This window comes from Sphaerodactylus townsendi, linkage group LG07, assembly GCF_021028975.2.
Source record: "Sphaerodactylus townsendi isolate TG3544 linkage group LG07, MPM_Stown_v2.3, whole genome shotgun sequence".
Classification (NCBI taxonomy): Eukaryota; Metazoa; Chordata; class Lepidosauria; order Squamata; family Sphaerodactylidae; genus Sphaerodactylus; species Sphaerodactylus townsendi.
The window spans coordinates 104,276,762-104,298,515 of NC_059431.1; the positions used below are offsets into that span (position 1 = coordinate 104,276,762).

General features: G+C 45.6%; 1 protein-coding gene across 1 annotated transcript in view; it reads left to right on the forward strand.

Annotated features, from left to right (window-relative positions):
- The window catches only part of DNAH6 (dynein axonemal heavy chain 6), a 247,355-nt gene that overhangs the window by 161,343 nt on the left and 64,258 nt on the right, over positions 1-21,754 (forward strand). Inside the window, exons 41-45 of the mRNA XM_048504422.1 lie at positions 2,824-2,988; positions 7,830-7,897; positions 12,525-12,705; positions 16,574-16,753; positions 21,036-21,269. Coding sequence (XP_048360379.1) covers positions 2,824-2,988; positions 7,830-7,897; positions 12,525-12,705; positions 16,574-16,753; positions 21,036-21,269 — 828 coding nt within the window. The remainder of the gene's footprint in view (positions 1-2,823; positions 2,989-7,829; positions 7,898-12,524; positions 12,706-16,573; positions 16,754-21,035; positions 21,270-21,754) is intronic.

The following is a 21,754-nucleotide window of genomic DNA, read 5'->3' on the forward strand; positions in this document are numbered from 1 at the left end:
CCTAGAGCTCCACACATGCAGTCACTTCCTTGTTCTTTTCTGAAGAGTTCTACTCATCTAATAACAAATATTGACACACATACAGGATGTCTTTCTTCCTGTAGAGAATTATAGGAAGCCCATGTGATTGTGGGGCTCTGGGTCATGGCTTCTCATTTGAATGGATCTAAAATATAGTATTGATTTTCACTGCTCATGAGCTGCATTAATTGCTACTGGTAAAAACAAAGCCGTAAGAGGGTCATACTGAAAGTCAAACTGTTCACCAGCTTTGGATGCAAACCGGAAGAAAAAAAAATCGTTTTTTGTGTTTGTTTTTCATAAAATTTGAAATAAGGGTTGCAGGAATGTCCACTTTTGCACCATCTCTCTGATGGCAGATCCTTCAGGAGCTCCCAGGTTTCTCTCAGGCTGAAACTAGACCAGGGGTCTGCAACCTGCGGCTCTCCAGATGTTCATGGACTACAAATCCCATCATCCCCTGCCAGCATGGCCAATTGGGGTTGATGGGAATTGTAGTCCATGAACATCTGGAGAGCTGCAGGTTGCAGACCCCTGAACTAGACATTGTACATCACATGGGACTTATAAAGTCATCAAAGGTCAAATCCCCACTACCGTCTTAGCCAGGTTTCAGAACACAAACTAACCAGGTTTGAGGGACGACCTCCCCATTGCTTGCGTGGCAGATTCCGTTTCTAGCACTTGTTCTCCCCATTAATCCACGTTCCGGCAGGACCTGGTTGCAAGTAGCATAGTGTAAAGGATTCAATGGTGTTGATGATCGGGACAGCCGCCTGGCCTTGACTGCATTCCATAACCCGGGCGATGGGCCAGCATCTGCGGCGGAGACTCTGGCGGAGACCTTATCTCTGCGAGAGAGATGAGAACTCCGTTCCCATGGGAATCCGGGAGGGGGGATGGGATGGACAGAGTTATAACCTGTGCTTCTGGCGGGAGACTTTATTCCTGCCACGTCGTGTACGTGAGCTTTCTAGGATGTCTGAATAAACGGTCTTTTACACCAAAAAGCCTTTTATTTCTGCTTCTATGGAATTCCTTACACATAGACCCCATTAACATGGTTCAGAGCTGATCTGAGGGGAGGGATGAGGGTTGAAACCCTGACTTGTTTCCCGCCCTGGAACGTGATGCAGAATTCGGGCAACCAATCAGCGCTGCGATGTGCGCGCAGCCTTTCCTTGGTTTCATTTCCGCTTTTGCGATTGGCCAGCAGAAGGGGACACAAACGTAACAGTCAAACCTGTAACTTTGAATTGGTAACGGTTTACACAGGTAACAATTAACTGTTTGCAGTTAAACAGTTAAATGTTGAACTTTTACTCGCTGGTTTTTTTGATCACGCCCCTACAATGTACGTTTCCGCAGTAGGAAAAGGTCCTGCCCCATCAAGGCACGCCAGCCAATCAGGGGAGACTGGCGAAGTGAGCTCACCTGGTAGTGGGGATTGCTAAGAGTTCTGCAACCAGGTGTGTCTCCTCTATGCTCGCCAGGGTGGGGAGGGAGAAACTCCGATGAAGAGGACACGGTTTCACAACGAACAGGTTTGGATCAGCGTGCAAATTTCAAGTGGGGATTCGACCAAAAAGAGACCAGTCTCCAGCCTCTTTTGTCTAGTAAAAGTGTCACAACTGAGCAAAACAACATTATTACGCATCGTTTCATGCAGATCCAAGGTTTATTAAGAAGTGCAAACTACAGATCATGCAGTTGCACACCGACTTATACCGTCTTCTGCTCTCAAACCTGTCCTGTCTTATTTAAGATGAATGCATAGGTTTATTTGTTCACTTCTATTTTTTTTTCATGAAACAGGAGAATGAACTTACATCCATTCTCTCCATCTGATCAGGCTTGCTAACAAAAAGCCATAAACTACACTGAGATAGTCCTTTAAACGTGGGGTTAGCTATTGTTTCCCTATTAGTCAGAGACGACAGGGTACCCTCTTTAAGCCTTATTTCTTGAGCCTTCTCTTCCTCATTTCCTTCCACTTCCAGGGGAATAAACCGGTTTGCAGCAGTCAGTGAAAACAGCTGTGACTGCTTTTCCTCATCTGTAATTAAATTGTCACTATTAAAATAGACTACTGACTTAAGCTGTTTGCAAAGGCCAGGGGATTCTCATTTTCACGTCTGTTTCGAGGCATTGTTAAGCTAATTAGTTAGGATGCTCACGTTTCTATTATATAGATAACTTGTTATAATTCAACAACTCTTTTTATAACCGTATTCCAATTACTCTTTTCATCAAGAGTCAAAACGTCCTTGGAAAAAGACAAACGCCAGCTGCGGCTGCTACTCTTGTCCTTTTTCTTCAACAACTTCTTTCAAAAAGCAGTTCCTATGTCTGCTAATAATTATCAGGATTTTTTTCTTGGCTCCTCATGCCTCCTCTCATCACCTAACCTGCTATACACAGTTGTAATAAACTCCTCCATAAATTCAGCTCTTTTTGACGAAGAGTATGCTGTCCCCGTTTTAGTCTTCACAACATTACCAATGCAAAGATAAGGAAAGCACAGATATAGGAGAATAGGGAAATAACGTTTAAAACTTGCAGAGCGTCTGTAAGCTGGTGTTCGCTGCCTGTAAGCTCCATACATCAACCATTTATCTCTCAGGATTGGCCATAGCTGGGAGACCCCAGCATTTTATTCAAATGTGGGGAGGGGAAAGTGAAGGAGTGCTAGAAAATAACATTCCCGTTACACGAAACAGTAGTGATAGCAGGTTGTGTTTTAAGAAATGTCGCTGGTATCCATGCATACATAAAAAATGCTTTACTTTCTCATTTTAATAGCTTAAAGAAACACTGGATCCAGCTCTTGAACCCATTCTTTTGAAGCAGACTTTCATGTCCGGTGGGAGAATGCTCATTCGCCTGGGAGACTCGGACATAGATTATGACAGGAATTTTAGGTTCTACATGACAACCAAAATGCCGAATCCACACTACTTGCCAGAGGTATGACCGTCACTTTAGAATCTGTGTCGACACAGCCAAATAACTTGTTACCGAGAGTTTTAAAGACAATGCACAGTGACTGATTTTCAAATGATTTCTCTCCTTCCCAAAGTCATATCAAGCATAATTTGTGCATTTTTATTACAGTAAAAATTCTCCCACCTCTCTTTTTGGTGATAGAGATTCTTCATTGGTGGGAGAGTGTTTTTTCTTTTTGTGTGTGTGCATTTGCTGGAATAATGTGCTCTGGATACAAAAATTTTAGGAACTTACCAAAATTATCATTAAATAGACTGATGAGTTTGTTAGTTGAGATATGCCAGAATGTCTGCATGGGATACACTAGTGCATCCAAGTGAATCTGAGACATTGTGACTTGCTCTCAGTTAGTAATCTTTGTAGCTGAGGGTCTGGAAATCCTAAACCGAATCACATTCAAGTCTGTTGAAACAAGGGGCTTGGAAGGGTGTCAATCTTCATGGGATTACAGAGCAAGTTTCCTATATTCAGGAGAAGTAGTCTAGCCACTGAAACTACACATGTTGAGAATAGAACCCCTAGTTGAGGTCTTTCTTCTTCCCTGCAAAGTGTAGCAAGGTTTGCCTTGCTGTGATGTCATCATGCATTTTCCAGTAGAACCAAACAATTACTTTGATCTGCCAGAGACTTCCATGGGCAGAAATGGAAATTCCCTTCCTTCCCCCTTCCCACTGTACCCCAAAATTGCTTCCCCCCAGTACAGTTGTTAGGGGAACAGGCTTTCCTGGAACAACTCTTGAGGGTTGGTGATGCGCAGCAGGAAGGGGGATTTGGGAAAAATCTCCTTCACTTTCCATCCATAGAAATCCCTCCCCTGGATCTAAGCCGGTGACTTGTTATGGGACAGGTGTCAGGTCCCCCATCCCCCGTCCAGGCAATAAAACACTTGTGAGGATTTTATTGATGGCAAGTCAAGAACAGGAGGAGGAGGAGGAGGAGGAGTTTGGATTTATATCCCCCCTTTCTCTCCTGCAGGAGACTCAAAGGGGCTGACAATCTCCTTGCCCTTCCCCCCTCACAACAAACACCCTGTGAGGTAGGTGGGGCTTAGAGAGCTCCGGGAAGCTGTGACTAGCCCAAGGTCACCCAGCTGGCGTGTGTGGGAGTGTACAGGCTAATCTGAATTCCCCAGATAAGCCTCCACAGCTCAGGTGGCAGAGCTGGGAATCAAACCTGGCTCCTCCAGATTAGAGTGCACCTGCTCTTAACCACTACGCCACTGCTGCTCCCAAAGCGCACCAGGACAGTTGATAATATGGATAGCACAAATCCCACCCCCACATGGGAACAACAGAGTTAGCAGTGTCCAGCCTAGAGGCCCATCCCAGCCGCAAACCTCAAGGACAGAACTCGAAGATAATCAGGCACCTGCGAAAGCAAAAGCGTTCCCAGAGAATTTCCCCCTCCCAAACATGGCAACATGACAGCAGGGAAACGCACCACACCGAGTGAGGTTCGACATGAGGTTTTCTCCTTTTGCTGCCATCTGCGCATCACCACAGAACGATTTGATTGTGACCGGGGCCTCCTGGTTCAGCAGTTTAAAAAGCACAAGCCAAATTTCTGCTCCTTCTATTTACATTTCTCAGCTCTGCCAAGACACGAGACATTACATGACTGTTCAAAATTAAAGAGCAGCACTGGTTCTGCAGCTGAAATGTGCAAGGGTGTTGTCAGCTCTCCTGATTGTCAAGCCTCACAAGACGATGTTAGCTTGGCTGGTTTTTGCATAACACAATTTATTTATTTACGGTCAGTGACCAGTATAGGCTGTTTTTTTGCAATGAACTGAGAAGCACAAGACCTGGTTTTAACCTCGCTGGTCTGCAGGATCCAGTTGCTCTTTCGAAGCTTTACAGCCATGCTGCTCTGTTAAATACTAGTATAACTCTTTCAAGCATTATTTCATTTTGCCTTTTTAAGTTTTTTTTTTAAAAAAATGGTTTATACAGTAGTAATACTAAGGAAGGAGCCGCATGGCGTAGTGGCAATAAGTAATAATAATTTTAAAAACAAAAAAATTGTTTATACAGTCGTAATAATAAGAAAGGAGCAGCGTGGCGTAGAGGTTAAGTTCTTGCACTGCCACTCACACGGTCAGGAGTTCAAGCCCCCTGTGGGCCAGATATCTTGGCAGCTGGCTCATGGTCAACTCAGCCAGCCAGCCATTTCTTGGTCTGTAAATGAGTACCTAGCTCATAGCTAGTGGGTAAAGAATAGCCGGGGAAAGCAATGGCAAACTACCCCACAAAAACGGCTTGCCTATAAAATCACTGCTTGCAGTGGTACCCCAGGGTCAAACACGGCTGAAGGGGAAACTTTAATAATAAAGAATTTTTAGGGGTATTCCCAATTTCAAGTATATTTAAATTTGCCTGAACATTTAAGAAGCATGAACTAGATCAGTGGTTCTCAACCGTCCTAATGCCGCGACCCTTTAATACAGTTCCTCATGTTGGGGTGACCCCCAACCCTCCAACCCTAACATGTATCCATTTTACAGATGGAGAACACTGATGCAGAGAGTCTTAGGCGACCCCTGTGAAAGGGTCGTTCGACCCCCAAAGGGGTCCCGACCCCCAGGTTGAGAACCACTGAACTAGATTACCCTTCCCAAAAATCTGGATGGGTCTTCAGCAATTGAAGACTAAGCCCTTACCAATGGCATGGCATTGATTTTGGCATGGTGCCACCGTAGCTCATTGATATCCTCTGCGCTCTTAGCAATGAAGAGAAAAGCCAAAAAAGAGAGACCCAAATCCACAGAGTTTAGCAACCACAGTGGGGTTGACAGTGACACTGCGTGCCAGCCAATCACAGAGCGTTGTGCTGGTGAAGTCCCCAGACCAGCCACATATAGAAGCAGCCAGTCAACAAATGCTGACAATGGCAGGTCTCACTGTCTTCATCTTGTCCTGCCCACACAGAACAGATCCAGGGAAGAAACAAAGAAGCACAGTAGGAGCCCTGTAACTCCCACCATGGTGTGCCCAGTAGGAACTCTGTAATGCCTGCCCTCTTTGGAGTTCTTCATGCCTTTTAACAGGTGGATAGACAGGGAAGCAATAGACATTCCATCCATATCACCCAGATGCAGCTCCCCAAAAGTCCAGGGCCTTTCCCACTGATCCCAGGGTGTAAGAATCCTTTGAACAACCTTTTTTTGGGCAATATGAAGGGGGGAGCACAGAAAAAAACTAGGACAGCAAAGAAGAGGATCCACACATTCAGAGAAGCCTTTCATGCCCTCTTCCCAATAGCTCACTGAGGAAGTGTGCTTATAAGGGGAACTGGGATGAGGGGCTCGTATCTCAAATAAGATAAGAGCTCGTCTTTTAACAAAAATAATCAGCAGCTGCCAGACCGCCTTGAAAACAGTCCCAGGCTTGTTGGTTCTGGTGGGTTTTCCGGGCTGTGTGGCCGTGGTCTGGTGGGTCTTGTTCCTAACGTTACGCCTGCATCTGTGGCTGGCATCTTCAGAGGTATATCACAGAAGGAAGTCTGTTACACACTGTGTCTAGTAACAGACTTCCCTCTGTGATCCACCTCTGAAGATGCCAGCCACAGATGCAGACGAAACGTTAGGAGCAAGATCCACCAGACCACGGCCACACAGCCCGGAAAACCCACCAGAACCAGTTGAATCCGGCCGTGAAAGCCTTCGACAATACATTGAGTCCCTGGCTCTGGGAGTGGTGCCGATTTTCTACCCTCAAATCCAGTCTTTTTTGCCTTGCAAAATGCTTGCACTCCCTGTCTCCCATATGTTCATGTGGGGTTGCAGCCAGCATGATGCTGTGTCAGCGTCACACATTGGCAGTGTCCTGCCACACCATGAACTGAATGCCACCTTTTCCTGAAATCCTGTTTTTCTTCCATGCCTCCCAGTCACTGGAAAGATTGGTGCCTGGATCTTGGAACAGCATGGAAAGACATCTGGCTGGGTTTGGGGTGGGGGTGATGTGAGAAGGACAAGGTGGTAAAATTGTTCCTCTTTCCCCTTCTGCAAGCACCGATGCGCTGAGCAAAGAGCTCCAGTTAATCCTGTTGTCTCTCCTCACGCCAGCCCTCCTAACCTTAAGGATGTGCCTCTGTATAGATCAGAGGTCTGCAACCTGCGTCTCTCCAGATGTTCATGGACTACAATTCCCATCAGCCCCTGCCAGCACGGCCAATTGCTGGCAGGGGCTGCTGAGAATTGTAGTCCATGAACATCTGGAGAGACACAGGTTGCAGACCCCTGGTATAGATCTTGCAGCTCTGGATTATTTATTCATTTTTGTGGCTTCTATGTAGCCTCAAAGGGGACTGCATATGTACTGGCCAACCATGGAGGTGAAACTTCTTTAGCTTTCTAGCACTTTCTACAGTGCTAGGTGTGTTTTTCCTCCCCTCGACTTACACGAGGGTTCTGAAAGTAGCGATGAGGCAGTGTTTACGCTCCTCCAGACTGTTAGCGCAAAATGCTTCCTTTGTATGCAAAGTGTCCTTTCTCAAGAGTACCCCCTTGGGCGTCTCCTAGGTTTGCTGAACACGAGACTGGAGATTTGTACCTTGTGCCAAAAACAACCGTACCAGCACTGGATTTAAAGCCACATGGTGTCTGTACTACGCCAGCATACCTCTGCTTTTATCCAGTGTGTGTCCACATCATTGTCTTTAGTATTTCATTGTTAATGTAGGTGTACTGACAATCCAAATTCCTTTGAGTGGCACTAAAACTCATAACTGTAATTTGGCAATTCTATGCTAATATGAAATACTTCTAGTCTGTAAGCTGTTTTTTCTTTCATGTTCTGCAGGTGTGTATCAAAGTGACAGTTATCAATTTCACTGTGACAAGATCTGGCTTGGAAGATCAGTTGCTAAGGTTGGTTTGTTTAGTTCCCGTTTTTACTGAATTCAGCATGTGAAGCTAAGTTTCATGAAGCCATTTATAACCATTGGATTTGTGGGTCCTTCCTATGGCCATGATTGGTGTATCCCAGGGGTGGCCAACCTATGGCACTCCAGATGTTCATGGACTGCTGGCAAGTGCTGATGGGAATTGTAGTCCATGAACATCTGGAGTGCCATAGGTTGGCCACCCCAGGTGTATCCTGTTAATCTCTAACTTTTCCCATCTTCTCTATGAAAGCCAAGCTGCATATGTTACATTTTTAAAGGGTTGAGAGGGTGCCTTAACTATCTAAAATTTAGGAAATGCTGCACTACAGCATGAAGATACAGTTTTCTAATTGTAATTCTGAGGAGACATACAATGCATAATTTTGTAGATTAAAAAAAACAACCTTTATAGCTAGGGAGGCTAGATTTCTAAATCGTTGATTTTCCTCCAATCTCCATAGGTGTTGGAGGCACTATATTGCTTGTATAAAAGACAGATGGCAAGTGTGCCAAGAGACCTTTATGCATGCATTGGGAAAAACAGTGAGATATTCAGTACAAGTAGATAGCGGGTCACTATCCACTCACCATAAGCCGCGGGGTCACCTCTTTAAAAGCCACGGGGGTCCTGGACGCTCCCCACATCTCCGGCGCTCACTGCGCGGCTGCCAGGGATTTACCTCTCTCCCGCCTCCTGGCTGCGCGGCAAATTAGCTCCGCTAAAAAGAGCAACTTTTTTAAAAACCCCGCGGGTGCCGCGGGGTTGTGGGGAACCTCGGCTGTTTGCGCGCGGCTGATTCGCTGTGACGCGCAGCTCATGGCCAATCAGGGAACAGGGAGCGCCATCTTGTTAAGTGGGGGTGTCCCCGTCTAAAAGTGCGCGTAGTGATGACGTAGACATGTGTCGACATCCAGTCGAAGTCACGTCTTCACGTCTCAACTTGTTCAAAGCCCGTGCCGAGCAAATGGAAAATGTCGGCGCTGAGCGAATGAGGAAGTACAAGAGGCGTGCGTGCGAGCTGGCTTCTGCTTTCACTTCCAAACACTGCTGATGACGTGTCTCCACAGAAAGCGCAGCCAACGATTTACTGCTGACGTCAGCATGTGCCGACGTCTTAATAGAGGGCTGTTAGCGCCTCTTTGATGACGTTCGCACTCACGCTCGTGCGAACCTATCATAAACAATCTCTTCCCAGCCAATCACACTGGAGACCCGCCCTCGGCTGGCCGCCACTTTCTCGTAACTCATGACGCACACGTTCGACGGCCAATCGGAGCGCTCCATTCCCCTCATTGCAACGGAACTCCCGCTCTTTGCTGCCCGCGTTATTTCAAGAATTGCAAACGTGTGGGGAACAAATGTCTCCGTGGTCAGAAGCCACGGAGGCTTTTCATTGCGGGGTCGCAGCGGCGTTGCAGTTTAGTGAGGTAAGTGGGTAGTGGCCCAGCGTTAAGCACAATTTGCTGCTTTCACACTTCTAGTTGTCAGGTTGCTCTATGTATACTGTTGCGATACGGTCTTTTGTGATATTTGTGGAGTCTATGTGCTGCAGTGTAGTGCTTAGAGCAGGGGTGGCCAACCTATGGTGCTCCAGATGTTCCTGGACCACAATTCCCATCAGCCTCTACCAGTATGGCCGCTTGGCAGGGGCTGGTGGGAAATGTAGTCCATGAACATCTGGAGCACCATAGGTTGGCCACCCCTAGCTTACAGTGTCAAGCTAGGATCTGGGATACCCAGGTTTGAATCTCTGCTCTGCCACAGAAGCTTGCTGGGTGACCTTGGGCCAGTCATATACTTTTCAGCATAACCTGCCTCACAAGGTTGTTATGAGGATAAAAAACATAGTGGAGAACAATGTAAGCTGCTTTAGGTCTCCTTTGGGTAGAATATACATTAAAATATACATAAAAGAAGAAGAAGAGTTTGGATTTATACCCCCCGCCTTTCTCTCCTGTAAGGAGTCTCAAAATGACTCCTTCCCTTCCTCTCCCCACATCAGACCCCTTGTGAGATGGGTGGGGCTGACAGATGGAATGCAGGAGCGGAGAAACAAAAGTATATACATATAAGTATGTAAGTTCAGTTTCAAGTATATACATAAATATTTTTTTCTTGATCCAGGTTTCCCACGCAATAAATAATTGGAAATAAGAACTCAATCACGTACACCAATAATTCTGACTTTTATTTTTCTTAATGGAAAGATGCAGGCAGATGCAGTGGAATTTGTTAATTTGCCAAGTTTTCATTTTAAGGGGAATAAAAAAAATAAAACGAACAATTTATTAGTAGTCCTTTCCCCCTCCCCGCCCCCCCAAGTGGTCTACACAGAGGGGTTCTAGCTTTAAAAAGAGCCAGAGTAGGTAGCATTTGTGCTGTGTCCATGCCCTTCTCTCTGTCTTTCCGTCTGTGTGTGTGTGCGTGCTTTTTCTCTCTGTTGCCTACTTGAGGGCACACCCTTTGCTTTGACCTTCTCCAGACCTGGGGATCGTATGGTTAGAACTGAAACTCTGAAATGGTGTGAAATAAAGAATTTTGGCACATACATTTCAGGCTTTGGACCTAGCTTTGGTCCAGTATGGAGCCAAGTAGTAAAGAAAGTCATCCACTTAATGAATCCTGTTTTTCCCCCCTTTTGGCCTGTTTTGGTCTATATAATAAAATCAATAAGAGTTAGTAATCAGCTTTTAGTAAGAGTCCTGCTTTAAAGGATATTTTGTTTTGCACTCACCTTGCACTAAGGAAGAACTTGCCTAGATTGTTTGGTCACAGACTTCCTTGGGAAGGGCTTGATGCGCAGATTAGTACAGAACCTTCTCAGGACCAGTCTGGATAATCCTGAAAGACCTTCTTCCCTGTTGGTGGTGTGTGATTTTGGAGTAATCAACCGTGACAGCTTAACAGTAACAGTTGTTGGGGGCCGGGGGGGGGGGGGGGGCGGAGTTCTTGCTAACAGCTCGAATTACCAAAAGGGGGTTGGGCTGAGATTTTTTCGTCCTGTGCCGAATGCATCCAAGAGATGAAAGGAAATAAAAAGGTTGGTCAGAAAACCCTTGTAATGTGTTGGAGATGATTTTAAATGATTGTACATTTAAACATTTAAGCAGTTACACTCTTCTAAGATCACTGACTTCAATGGATTTAGAAGGGTGTTTTGGACTGCAATAGTAGTGCCAAGCTAATGGACATGAACGTGCCCATAAGGCTGACTCGTGCTTGTTGCTGTGACCTAAAAATGCTGCAAGGGCCCGATCCTGCTGGGGTCCACAGTGGGGTGGCCTGAGGCACTCTGATGGAGGGTGCAGCCATTTTGGCACTTGAAAAGGGGTGTGGGAGAGAGGCCCTTTCCACACAGGCCAATTAACCCAGGACAATAACGAGTTAAACCCTGTGTGTGTGTGTGTGTGTGTGTGTGTGTGTGTGTGTGTGTGTGTGTGTGTGTGTGTGTGTGTGTGTGTTTGAGGACTTTGCACAGTTCCTGGTCCTAAACCGGGTTTTCCCCGCGTTCCCCCCGCGGGTTTTTCAAGAATTGCGATTTTCGCTATTCTTTTGTTTCCGCGGCCGTTCCTGCGAGGCGTGTTCAAACAAGAGAATTGCGAAAATGGCAATTCTCGAAAAACCCTTCCCCGGCCCCTATTTGTGGAGCCATGTAGGGGGAAAGGACTGTATCATGGCCCGGGAGCACTTCACAGGCAGGCAGGGAAGAAAAAATGATGCGCCTTCATGTGAAGGGGCTCGCCCTGGCCAACACACTGGCTGTCCATGGTACAGCCAGCCATGCGAATGGGCCGTGGCAGGGGCGGGTTCATGTAACTTGCCTTTCCCCTGCTTTTATTGGTTCATGCAGAAAGGGCCACAATGCCTCAGCCCATTACGCTAAATACAAGTGGCATCCACAGTTTGGACCCATCAACAGCATCACGTCTAGTACAATCTTGGTCTGTCAGTAACATCTTACAAAAAGCATTTTTTCTTTTTAATTGCTATTTTCCTGAACAATGTGATGGTAACATTTCATAATTTAGACTCCTTTCATGAGACTTTGATCCAATGTACATTCCCAAAAATTAAGAACAAAGATCACTGGAAGAAAGAGATTGGGGGGGTATTTTTTTTAAAAAAAAAACAGTTATACGTGATCAGAGTATTTAGAGGCATTTGTAAATGGTAAAGTATTTTAAGTACATTTCTGTGTTCCATATCCTCCTTAAGTCTAACAAATGAGGATTTTATGCTCTTTGAAGTCAGTCTCCTGTAGAAAATTGTATCTGCCTTGTCTCAACGATGAGATGAGGAATTAATACCCTAACCTCTTTTTGTACGTATATGTCCTAAAACGTCTTTTTCTTCATATTTGAAGTCATTCCTTACACTTCTGGAATGACATGAAGGATCAAGGGCCTGAATCTGAGACAGCTGGGAAGTCACTGGGTACGAGATGGTGACCAAGCTAAGACAATAGCAGTGCAATCCTCAGACAGTTTTCTGACAGTCAGACCCATTGAATAGACCTGAGTAGGACCATGAGAAGACCTACTTAGGATTGCGCTGCATGATAAACTAGAGATGGTGATCTACCTTGTTAACCACACGTTTTTTGATCTAGTGATGTCGTGCGCCTGGAGAGACCTGAGCTAGAGGAGCAAAGAACCCAGCTCATTGTGAGAATTAATTCTGATAAGAACCAGCTGAAAGCTATTGAAGACAAAATTCTGAAGATGCTTTTTACATCAGAGGGGAATATCCTGGACAAGGAAGAACTCATAAACACACTCCAGGAATCAAAGGCAGGAGGCTTTTCAAATATTTGTGGGTGGTGTGTGTTGTTGTGATTAAAAATGAGCTTCAGAATGTGTGAAACATGACACAGAGGAAGGCTTTTTAGACTTTTTATGTTTTTTAAAACTTTGATCTTGCCTGTTAGGGCAACGATGAAGGAAATAGGATGGAATGTACAAACTAATATCTCTAAAAAAAAGAGAGAGAGAGAGGTAAAGTTCAGATGAGGTAAATTCAATGACCGAAAGGCACTAAACCAAAGTGATGGACAAAAAGCAAGATAATCCTATGTGAGATTTAATCCCATAAAGTGAGAGACAATGGTAAAAACACCAAGACCGCAACACGGCTTGAAAAATGAACACAATCCGAGAATCCAACCCGAAATTGACTAGAGTCAAACAACTTGCGATGCTCTGCACATAACATGGAAAGGCATCTCATTTTGGCTCTGTTTTCACGTCAGATGTCTTTCCATGTAATGCCCATGAGGGGTTTGATTCTAGTCTTCAGAATGGATTCTTGGATTGCATTCATTTTTTCAGCCATGTTGCAGTCGTGACATTTTTAGGGGTGTCTTTCCCTTTATGAGATTAAATCTCATGTAGCATTATCTTGCTTTTTTTTTGGTTTAGAACTAACTAATCTCTCTGGCATTGCAGGATTATGAATGTAAATATGCCTAATTTTATGTGAATATTAGGACACTTGCAGATTGGTTATCAGAGTTAATATTTTGCATCATGGTTACTGCCTGTATTGAATCTTGTTTTCTGGATTTCAAACTGATTTCCTGTAAGCCCAATTTAAGGGCCATCCCTCACTACATTATCCATAACATTCTTTCCAAGCATTCGATGAATTGACCAAGTAAAATCACAGTATCTTCTTTTGCAGCTGCATCATCACCATGTCCCCCCCCCCCCCCCCCGCCCCATTTGTTGCTGAAGGGGAAATGGAAACATGATCTTTCAGTTCTTCCATTCATTACATAAGAACATAAGAACATAAGAACAAGCCAGCTGGATCAGACCAAAGTCCATCTAGTCCAGCTCTCTGCTACTCGCAGTGGCCCACCAGGTGCCTTTGGGAGTTCACATGTAGGATGTGAACGCAATGGCCTTCTGTGGCTGTTGCTCCCGATCACCTGGTCTGTTAAGGCATTTGCAATCTCAGATCAAGGAGGATCAAGATTGGTAGCCATAAATCGACTTCTCCTCCATAAATCTGTCCAAGCCCCTTTTAAAGCTATCCAGGTTAGTGGCCATCACCACCTCCTGTGGCAGCATATTCCAAACACCAATCACACGTGGTGCGTGAAGAAGTGTTTCCTTTTATTAGTCCTAATTCTTCCCCCCAGCATTTTCAGTGTATGCCCCCTGGTTCTAGTATTGTGAGAAAGAGAGAAAAATTTCTCTCTGTCAACATTTTCTACCCCATGCATAATTTTGTAGACTTCAATCATATCCCCCCTCAGCCGCCTCCTCTCCAAACTAAAGAGTCCCAAACTAAAGAGTCCCATTACATTAGAGATTAGGGCTGCCTTGAGCCACAAGGAAAGGAAGGGATGTTTTAATAAATAAAAATAAAAGCTGATTTAGAGTTACTTCGTGGCATCATTCAGAGTCCCAAATGGATAAAACTGAGCATTGTGAGAAGCCAGACCAGCACTTGGCAAAAGCTGTCTTTTAGTTTTTTGTCGTTTCGGCACACGGTCAAAGAAACCCAGGAGAATGGATTCTCTTTTGCCGCTAGGAGATAGAGAAGAAGGTGATTTGGTGCGGAAGTGGCTTTTGCAGAATTCTTACACTTACTGCAGCCATTAAAAACGTAGGTTGTTTCTGGATAAGTTTGGATGATTATATTCCAGATACAATGTGAGAACCCCTTGTCAGAGTTTACCCTCTGCCCTCCCTGCCATGATGCTCTTCCTACTAGTTCTTCTAGGGCCTCAGAATTGGGAGGACACAGGCTGCATGCTTCAGGTCCTTTTTCCCTTCCCCGGAACAGCACTCATCCTCAACATCCAGTGTTGTGTTTTCTCCCAGACTTGCCTGTGGAGCCCTCTTTTTATTCCTCCCTTCTGGCTTTGTCCCACCTCCTCCACCCTCAAGAAACCAATCAGCCTTGCTTCCCCATTAACCCATTTGTCCTTGCACCGAGGTTTAGCCCAGCCGTGCTTGTTTCCTTAGGCCAGGTGGTTCTCTTTAATCAGCTGCTGGCCAGCTCCATGTGATTCTCCAGGCTGCTTTAAGCACGCAGCCTGCTCTTTGGCACTAGGTGATGACATCATCAATTAGGGCCAGGAGAAGGCTTTTTCAGTCACTGCCTTGACTGATCTTCTTTCCTCCTTCCCTCCAGGGGCCCCCAGGCAAGGTGAAAGTGTTTCAGCTCTGTGGTCTCGTTGGTGGGAGGAGTTGAATCTAGACGGGGTACCATGCTACTCTGTTCATAGAAATTTAAATTGTATATGTTATGTGGCGTATGTTGGCAATTTTTCAACCGGTTGATTGTTGCAGACCTATAAACTATGCAGAGTTTTGCCTGAAGTTTACTAATATTAATTCGTTACCTAGTGATATTTTTAAATGTATGTGTACTATTTTTCTATATTCCAAGAAATTTTGAAATCAGTGTTATTTTTTATTTTATTTTACGCATCGGAGCTGTTGCTTTATCAGTATTACTGATTAACAGCATTGTCATCACGACATATTTGTATTGCCTTTGTTAAATTCTCCCTATTTCCTTTGGGCCACTACAATGAAGTAGGGGTTTCACTACGGTAGTCAAGGGGTAAGGTGCCAAAGCCGCATAAATTTTGTGCTGGAGCTGTCCAAGTGCTGGATAAGAAATGGATCTCTCTCACTGCCAGCTTCTCTTTCCTTTTCTTCCTGTTTAACAGCCTGCCCCATTTGAAGGGCTCAACTGAACCAGACGCCTCTTATCCCTGGCTGCCAAAAGGCAGTGCAAATAAAACATTGTGCACTGCTTCAAAAAAGATGCACAAGATTACACTGCATGAGACAGGGATCACTGGCCTCCCATTCATCTTTCAAAGCTAAATTATAGCTGTGTGTGGCCTGATGCAGAGTAGGCTGATGGGGTTGGGGGAAAGGGCTTAACCCTTTCAGTTCCGCATAGTTTCTCCAATTGTGCCTTACGAGGGGATTGTGCCTTACGAGGGGGGAGAAAGATGTCCACCTTCAAAAAATTGGCTTTGATTTGCAGAATGTTGCAGGGGTGATAAGGTTAAAATCATTTCACTGTCTCATTCGTTTGGACCCCTGGGCTCAGACCTAGAAGATTTCCCAAAGAATTCCAGAAGTGAAAGGCAGCCAGAAAAATACAGGTATTCAATGGTACAGGCTCCCCCAGGGAAGCTCATACTGTAAAATGACTTATGCCATCTTTTTGGGTGACATAAGTCTGCATTGCTGGGAAGGGGCATTGCCAGGGTGAAAATGCAGTGGGAGCCAACAAAAGTTAGCTCTGCCTCCAGGAACACTCATCCCCTGGAATGCCAATGCAGGACCCAGCTTCCAGGTTTGGGCGCTGCTGCTGCTGGCCGGCAGGGTAAACCCTACGGCACCAGTGTCTGTGCCAGTCTACATGGTGCTGGTGGCCCGGATGCCAGCACAACCCTTCCGCTGCTTTCAATGCAGCTTCAGTCCACCACCACCACCCCACCTTTGGATTGCACAAAATTGGAGTTTTATAGCTTTTACATAGCTTTGTACCTTTAGTGGGCAATCATAAAATCCTGCATTCCCAAATTTACATCCCCCCCTCCCCCCACAACCCTTTTCAGCCATGAGAATACATTCAATATGTTTGGAGCACTCGTTCAAATGTGGACTTTTTACGTTTGTTTAGATTACGTCCGGTGCCATTAAAGTACGGCTTGTAGAAGCAGAGACTACTGAAGAAAAGATAAACGCAGCCCGTGAAAAATATCGCCCCGTGGCTACTCGGGGCTCAGTCATGTACTTTGTGATCGCAAGCCTCTCGGAAATCGATCCGATGTATCAGTTTTCCTTAAAGTATTTCAAACAGGTTTGGTTTGTTCTTTTCTCTCTCTTTTTTCAGTTTCAGGTAATTCACATTGTGTTGTGCAATTAGCAAGTGGGTTTTTGCCCAGCTGTTAGCCAGTAAAGTTCATTGCAAAGAGCTTTTCCAGGTGGTCCCTGGGGCTGTATGGCCAGCTGTTTTGTTTTTCTTTCGAGAACAAACATTCCAGTCATACCCGAAATTGCATTTAAAAGGCCACTTAGTTTCAAAAATGGTTTGTACATTGCATGGGAGTTTTCTGCTAGGAAAAAAACAAGAACATAAAAGCCCCTTAGGCTTGTGGAATCAGCAGAGCAGGGCTGCTGGATCCTAGCCATTAGTCCCTGCACACAAGTAACTGTCTGAAAACCTGCTGCCTTGAAATATAATAATTGCACCCTGGAATTCTGGCAACAGAAATGATAACCTTACAGTTTCAAAGCCTGTGAACACTGTTGGTTTTATTTAAGTGTTAAACGAACACTTTGTCCAAATGGAACATTATTGTTATTACTTCAAGAAGTAATCCATTTTGTCTCTTGCTTCCCAGAGAACAGTTTTTTAAATATTAGTAAATGCTCTGAGAAGAGTTCTAAATATAGGCTCTGAAATTTGAATACTGATACTCATATATAGTCCAGCGGGCAGGCTGCTACACAGTGCCTAGTGGGGAGCCAACATTTGAAGTTTGTGATTATTTATTTATCTTTTCAAAAGGACTTGCATAATACATTGCCTTATGATGTTTTATTCTTCATGTTCTAGAAGAGGGAGGGTGACGAGATGTAAGGCTGCTGCTCCCCAAAGCAAGTTTCAAGCCACAATGTATTGTTGAAGGTTTTCACGGCCGGATTCAACTGGCTGTGGTGGGCTTTCTGGGCTGTGTGGTCGTGGTCTGGTAGATCTTGTTCCTAACGTTTCGCCTGCAATTGTGGCTGGCATCTTCAGAGGTGTATCACAGGCTGTTTCTGCACAGCCCAATAACAGCGCCCTAGGGACAGTTAAAACACCGTCCCTAGGGCGCTGTTCGCACAGCAGGCACTGCTGCATCGCATCAGCATCGTGCTTGTGCCGCCCAAGCAATGCAAAAATGCCGCTTTTGAACCTTGCTCAGGGAGCGAGGTTTTTCAAAAGCGGCATCTTTCCCCGGCTGCTGTGCGAACAGCAGCGGGTGGAAGGCAGCGTTTTCCCCGTGCTGGCCCCAAATGGCTCCTTACCTCCTTCTGGCTTTTGTCACTCTGTGGAGGCCAGGGGACATGCCTCCTGGCCTCCCTCCCTGCAGTCGTCGCTCTGGCCATGGGGCGTGTCCCCTGGGTTCCACAGAGCGACAGAAGCCAGGAGGAGGTAAGGAGCTGTTTGGGATGCTGTCCGGCCATGCGGAACTCTGTTTGTGCGAACAGCCCCAGGGCTTGCATCGGCATCAACCATTTCAATGCAGTCCTGCTGCTCTGGCTGTGCGGAAACAGCCATAGAGAAACAGTGTGAAAGAGACTTCTCTCTGTGATACACCTCTGAAGATGCCAGCCACAGATGCAGGCGAAACATTAGGAACAAGAGCTACCAGACCAACCACACAGCCTGGAAAACCCACCACAACCATTTGAAACCACAGTTTTGTTTGCCTCCCTCTTGAGCACCCATCTTCCAGAAGGCTGGTGGGTTAGAAGCTAAGTGCTCAAAGTATCCATGTATATAAACACAGGAAATGTGACCTTGAATGAATGATGTTAACCCCAGATGTCACCATGCTGTTAGGGTTAACTTTATTAGGGTGTGCACATACATATCTTAAAAAGAGAGTCCCAGTGCTCCAAACATGCTTTGAACTGTCTTTGGAGCATCAACAAACACCCAGTGATGGGCTTCAGCCCCACTGCCTCATATGAGGCTGGCCACTTTGTCACCATCTCTTCCTCCTGGCAATGCCAAAGCATTTTGGAGTACGTTGCCTGTGACAGAAGGCAGCTACGCTTCACTTTCTTTGCCAATAGTGGTTAGGAGAGATGGACTCTAATCTGGAGAACTGAGTTTGATTCCCCACTCCTCCACGTGAGCGGCAGACTCTAACCTAGCGAACCAGGTTTGTTTCCCCACTCCTCCACGTGAATCCTGCTGGGTGACCTTGGGCTAGTCACAGTTCTTCGGAGTTCTCTCAGCCTCACCTACCTCACAAGGTGTCTGGTGTGGGGAGAGGAAGGGAAGAAGTTTGTCGACCCCCTTGAGACCCCTTATGCTTGAGAAAAAGCAGGGTATAAATCCAAACTTTTCTACTTCAGTAGCCGGAGGTGTTCACATAGTGCCTTGCAGCAAAGCAAGCCAGGAGAGGGAGCCCTTGGCTGCAGGCTTCCCTGTGCACTCCACTGTTCCTTGTTACTGCTGCCACATACTAGCACCCTTTTAACCCGACAACCAGTGCTTCATTCCCCCCATCCAGGGGGAGAGAGTAACAATGGAGCGGCCAACCAATGAGAAACGCAGATATAGCATATCACTGGCTTGTGGATATGCAGCAGCCACGCACACATTGCAGAGAGAGTTCAAAGCATGTTCACTGCACTGTTTTTAACATGCAGAGGCGTAGATCCAAGGAGGTCGGGGTGTGTGTGTGTGCAACGCACCTGGGGGGTGTGGCGGGGGCGTTCTGGGGCGAGGCGCTTTTCCCAGATGCTTCCCCCCCCTTGCTACGCCTCTGTTAACATGTGCTTAGGTTGGGCCCCTTAGCCAGACCTTGCTAGTGCGAGCTGTGTGAAGCCCCTGATGTAAGTGTTCCCTCAGCCATGAACTGACTCTCATCCCCAGCACCCAATTGCAATGATAGGTGTGATTGTAAGTACTAATACATAAATGGACATCGCAGGAGAGGTGTTGTCCCCTCCCACCGCATCTCACTTCTGATTTAAAAACCTTAGTATTCTCAAGCAGGCAACATATCCTCAGCTTACGCAGCATTTTCTTGTCCATTACAAAGGGTAGCCAATGGACTGGAACAGTCAGGAAAGCACTGGCTGTGATGATGTCATGCCACATGTTAACCCTTCTGCTTGGCTTCACCGTTTGAAACCAGTCTCCCATTCTGCTGTTTGCCTTGTAAAAGAGAAATGTTAGTATCAGAGTACAGCACATGGCCACATCTGTTTGAGCCCTTATTCTGCTATTACAGGGATCTGCAACCTGCGGCTCTCCAGATATTCATGAACTACGATTCCTATCAGCCCCTGTCAGCATGGCCATTTGGCCATGCTGGCAGGGGCTGATGGGAATTGTAGTTCATGAACATCTGGAGAGCCGCAGGTTGCAGACCCCTGTGCTATTATCTCATCTTGCCAAATCAGTTCTTGCGTCCCTTTTAAGCCGTATTACTTTTGATCTTTTCCACCTTTTGATAGCTTAATCCTCCGCACAAACCGAAGCTATCTCCTTAAGACCATTGTTGATTTTCATTTTAGGCGTTCACCCTTCCTACCTTCTGTCCTCAATCTTGCTAGATGCCAGCCAAGAGATGATATAGTGACTGCAACCGCTTGCAGATCCTAATCCTATTTTCATCCGTCTTCCTTGTTTTCTGCGACCCATATTCAATACAGCATTGTGTTTATAACATTTTCTTGTCAGCCACAATGCTTACTCTGTCAGTGAATAATGTTTAAGTTAAAGAACAACTTCAAAACTGTTTTTTTTTTGGTAGCTTGATTCCTTGGTGCTTTCTGTGCTTAGAGTACTAGAGTACCAATAAAATGGTAATACAGCTAGCAATATTGGACAGTTCTTAGGAAGCTCTGAAGAGAGTAGAATCCACAAGTGGATCCGTTCACACCTGAATGTTTAACTACTTGTAGTAGAAATCAGCTTCATTTGCACTCTGCCTTACTTCCCAGTGGCGACCCAAAGCACCTGACATTTTATTTTCACGACAGCCCTTTAAGGTAGGTTATGCTGAGTATGTAAGACTGGCCCAGAGTTACCCACCAGGCTTCCATGACAAATCAGACACCATCACCATTATAGCACACTGGACATAATGGATTAATCACCATGGAGAGATTGTTCATATCCCTTGGTGCCAAGTCCGGCAAAACACTTTTCATTGGAGACCACGCACACATTCAGCTGAAAGCCATCTAGAGCCGAGTGATCAACTGGCACGAACCTGTGGGTGTCGAACCAGATTACTGAAGAGTGACGCACTACTGAGTAATTAAAAAAAAATAGTACTGAGACAATGAACTTCCTTGATGAGTATTAGTCAGCGAATAAAGCCCAGACCCTCTTTTCCTTTTTCCTTGTGCAGTTGTTCAACACCACTATCGAAACATCTGAGAAAAACGACGTTCTGGAAGAGCGCCTCATTATACTGCTCAGCCAGACCCTCTACGCAACTTACACCAACGTTTCCCGAGGCCTTTTTGAACAGCACAAACTCATCTACAGCTTCATGCTGTGTATCGAGATCATGCGGCAGAAGGGAGAGCTTACAGATGTTGAATGGAATTTCTTCCTCCGTGGAGCTGCCGGTTTAGATAAGGTATATAGCTGGAACGGTTTTTGTGTTTGTTGAGACTGAAAAGCGCTGCGTTCTCTTAGTGGCTCTGTGAAAAGGGTCATTGTGTCGACCCCTTGTGTAGAACTGCATTCAATTTTTGCATTCTCTTGTTAGAACCTGCTGCTGTGATGAAAAGGCTATCAAGTGCAAGGGTTGTTGGACTGGCGCAAGTAGCAACAATGTTAGTGTAGCAGATCATGATGGTGCAACTGAGTCACATGATCAAATGTGAAGTCGGGGTGATGGGGTAGGGCAGAACAGCAGTGACCCCCCAAAACAGCCTTTTCTGTGGTAGCAAGAGCAGACTTTCTGCTGCATTTACGTGGTGCTGAATAGGGCTAACCAATGATACTGAACTCAAGAATCAAATAGCAAGAGAGCTTTGGGCTAAGATCTGTCACCTAAACAATCACAGATGATAGACAGAAGAGACACAAGTCAGCCTTAAAAAGGCAGCGTCACCCCAG